This window comes from Apaloderma vittatum, unplaced genomic scaffold (genome assembly GCF_000703405.1).
Source record: "Apaloderma vittatum isolate BGI_N311 unplaced genomic scaffold, ASM70340v1 scaffold27092, whole genome shotgun sequence".
NCBI lineage: Eukaryota > Metazoa > Chordata > Aves > Trogoniformes > Trogonidae > Apaloderma > Apaloderma vittatum.
In genome coordinates, this window is record NW_009704535.1 from 755 (window position 1) to 3,583 (window position 2,829).

Consider the following 2,829-nt stretch of genomic DNA (forward strand, 5'->3'; position numbering starts at 1 on the left):
AAGGTAGAAAATGGGCTTGTGTGGTGAGCCAGGGCTTCTCTGTGGCATCAGGCTGAGGCAGAGGGAAGCAGCAGTCCAGCTTGCAAGACAAATGTGGTTTTTATGTCCCAGGTGGGACTGTGACGCTGTTGGTAGTGGGGCTGCTGACCCTCTGTCTGGCTCCTTATGGTGTCCTTTGTTTGACTCTTGCCTGTAAGTGTATGGGCCAGACCTCTGTTTTCTCACTTCTTAGTACCTGATACTTCAGAGAATTTCAGGATTCTGGGAGGAGAGTGAAAGGAAAGGCCAGCACTGAGGATTCTTAGATTTTTAAGAAGAATTTTGTAGGAAAGAAAGAGGGAGGTCACAGAGTTCACCGAGTCCCATTGTTCAGGTGAAGAAGTCTCTCTCAGATTTATCTGGGCTGTTAATATCCAGCATGCGCTGGCAGAACAGATTTGGGCTGTAAAACGCAAACCAAGGATTTTTGTTTGTGCCTTCCCGCTCAGCTGGATTTGTGACCTGTGGAGGATGCTTTTATACAGCCTGATTGCTGTGATGGGAGAAACTGCAGTTATATGAAATTTGCTTTTTTCCTTCTTCCTTCCCAGTTTCCTGTCCTGCCCAGCTTGCCGAGTAGTTAATGCAGAAGATAAAGAGGGTTCGTCTGGAAAACGAGACTGCAGGAAGTTGGCGAAGGTATGTGCCCTGCTTACTCTCAGAGCCTTTATTGACTTTCAGGTTGTCTGTGACAGAGCAATAATCACCTCTTGGAGTGAATGAGGTTTCTGAAAAATCCCAAGTATATAATTCTGCCTGGTGAACTCTGGGTCAGGAAGATAACTTGTTTCACTGACTTCCAATCCCAGGCTTTACAATTTTTTCCCTGTGCTGATGTCCCACCTGTGCTTGTTCCTTGTCTTCAGCCCTAGCCAAGGGCAGAAAAAGCATGAAAAAGGCCTCCAAGGGATGGCTGGATGTTTTGGGGAGTTGGGTTAGCAGTGCTTCTGCACCGACACTGAATCATCTAAATAAGTGTCTCGGCGTGAGGACTGTACAGGACGGTGTTTGTCCAGGAAGGTGTAAGTCTCAGATGCACTATATCGGTGCCAAAATTTCAAGATCGTCTAAGAATAAGATGGTTAAAATTGGTGTCTCGGACCAGCTCACCTTTGTGTAATTTAATCTCAAACTCCACTTTGCAATTTCAGTTAGATAAATTACTCCTTAGACTTGTTTACTTACGTGTGTGGTGTTGCCAAGTACTTCTTATGTTTTTTTCTAAGAAGTAGCTCTAGCGAGGGATGAAGCAACTGTATTTTCTTTTTATTCTGTATCATGGCAGGCCCTAAGTTTTGTGAGCCTCCACCACGCTGCAGCCACGATCGTGGTATTTCCCAACACTTCTATGCGACTTTCTGTGATTGTGGCTTTGCTTATCCCGCTACTCTGCTTTGTCCTAGTGTCAAAATCACCAGGATGAGAACAATACCAACCCAAAAGCTGTGCTTTCAGGTTGGTGTGCTTTCCCTAGTGAATCATAAAATCACGGCAATATATTTGTAAGGGGCTTTAGCCTCCGGTTCAGTTTGGGCTGGTTACCAGTGGCACGTTTATGGACTGTTTTGAGCCCTTCAAGGTGCAACTTTCCCTGGTGAGGAGTCAAGCGGGCTGAGTAAGATGATTTCACCGTCTGGGTGAGAGTAACCTAAGGGTCAGGCATCTTGAGCCAAAGCCAGATTATTTTAATTGACTGACTTGACCTGCAGTGGGACTGGGTTGAGAGAACTGTACCTGGTTCTTGTGGTCCTCCTGTCATGTGTTCCTGATGGGCGGCACTTCTGCCTTCAGATGTGATTTTAGTTGCTGTAATGGAGAGCCTGGATGTAGGCAGGAGAGGCCACAGACACACTCACAGCCTTAGAACATCCCGTCACGTTCTCTTTTGTGGTTTTGCTCAGGCTTCCTGCCTGGCTTTGATTGGAAAACACTCTCCTTTATTCACTTTCAAGCTGTGGATGTACTGCTGGGCAGTAGGTACCAGAAGTACCTACAGATTTATTTCAGGAGCTTGTTCTCGTGTTATTATTCACACATTTTGTACAATTTAGGGACCTAACAGTTTGAAGATGTGGTTATATTTACAGCCCTTGTACCATGTGCCTGGAGTTTAAGGAAGTCTCCAGATGTACTTTGGTTTAGGTTTGCTCATCTCCTGCCGTCGTTGCATAAGATGTCAAACGAGGTGAGAACTTCGTTTTAGAGAGTTTGGTGGAAGGTGCAAACTGGTGGGGAATCCTCAAGGAACGCTCTGGGTTCTCCTGAAGAATACTCAGGGTAGAAAATGGGGAGAGGCAAGTGTTTTCTTGCGGTGATATAAATAACCTTCCTTCTCCTTTTCCTCTCATTCTCTTTGCTGGGAGAGAAATCGTTGTGCATCTTACGGAGGCTGAAGTCTTCCAGATTTGGTTTATCTGTAATTCTTGCTTAATCCTTAAATATGACAGCTACGTCTCAGGAGCTGCCGTCCTGTCAGAATGCAGGTCGCTGTCCCAAATGACAGGCAGCACTCAAAAAAAAATCTGATTTGAAAATGCAAATTTGGGGGCTGCTGAGGACAGTGCCTTTTTTGGTGTAATCCTTAGGCGACGGTTTGCCTCCTTGATGCGGAGTTGAAGGTAGCTGCTCTGTCTCCATGGAAAAAACTTATTTTTTTTTTTTTTCAATAAACTGAAATTCTACCTAAATTCTTTGTAAGATTCTTCTGGGTGCTGCCAGAACAACTAAAGTGTCCTCGCAGCGGGAAATCCAGCTTCTCGAATGGGGTGACAGAAACTGGTTTCCCTGGTC

The 2,829-nt window shown here is 45.4% G+C and overlaps 1 protein-coding gene across 1 annotated transcript in view; it reads left to right on the forward strand.

Moving 5' to 3' along the window:
• The first annotated feature begins 616 nt into the window (after nucleotides 1-616).
• Nucleotides 617-2,829, forward strand: part of DPP9 (dipeptidyl-peptidase 9) — a 17,414-nt gene continuing 15,201 nt past the window's right edge. The window contains exon 1 of the mRNA XM_009865089.1: nucleotides 617-678. Coding sequence (XP_009863391.1) covers nucleotides 623-678 — 56 coding nt within the window. The 5' untranslated portion in view covers nucleotides 617-622. The remainder of the gene's footprint in view (nucleotides 679-2,829) is intronic.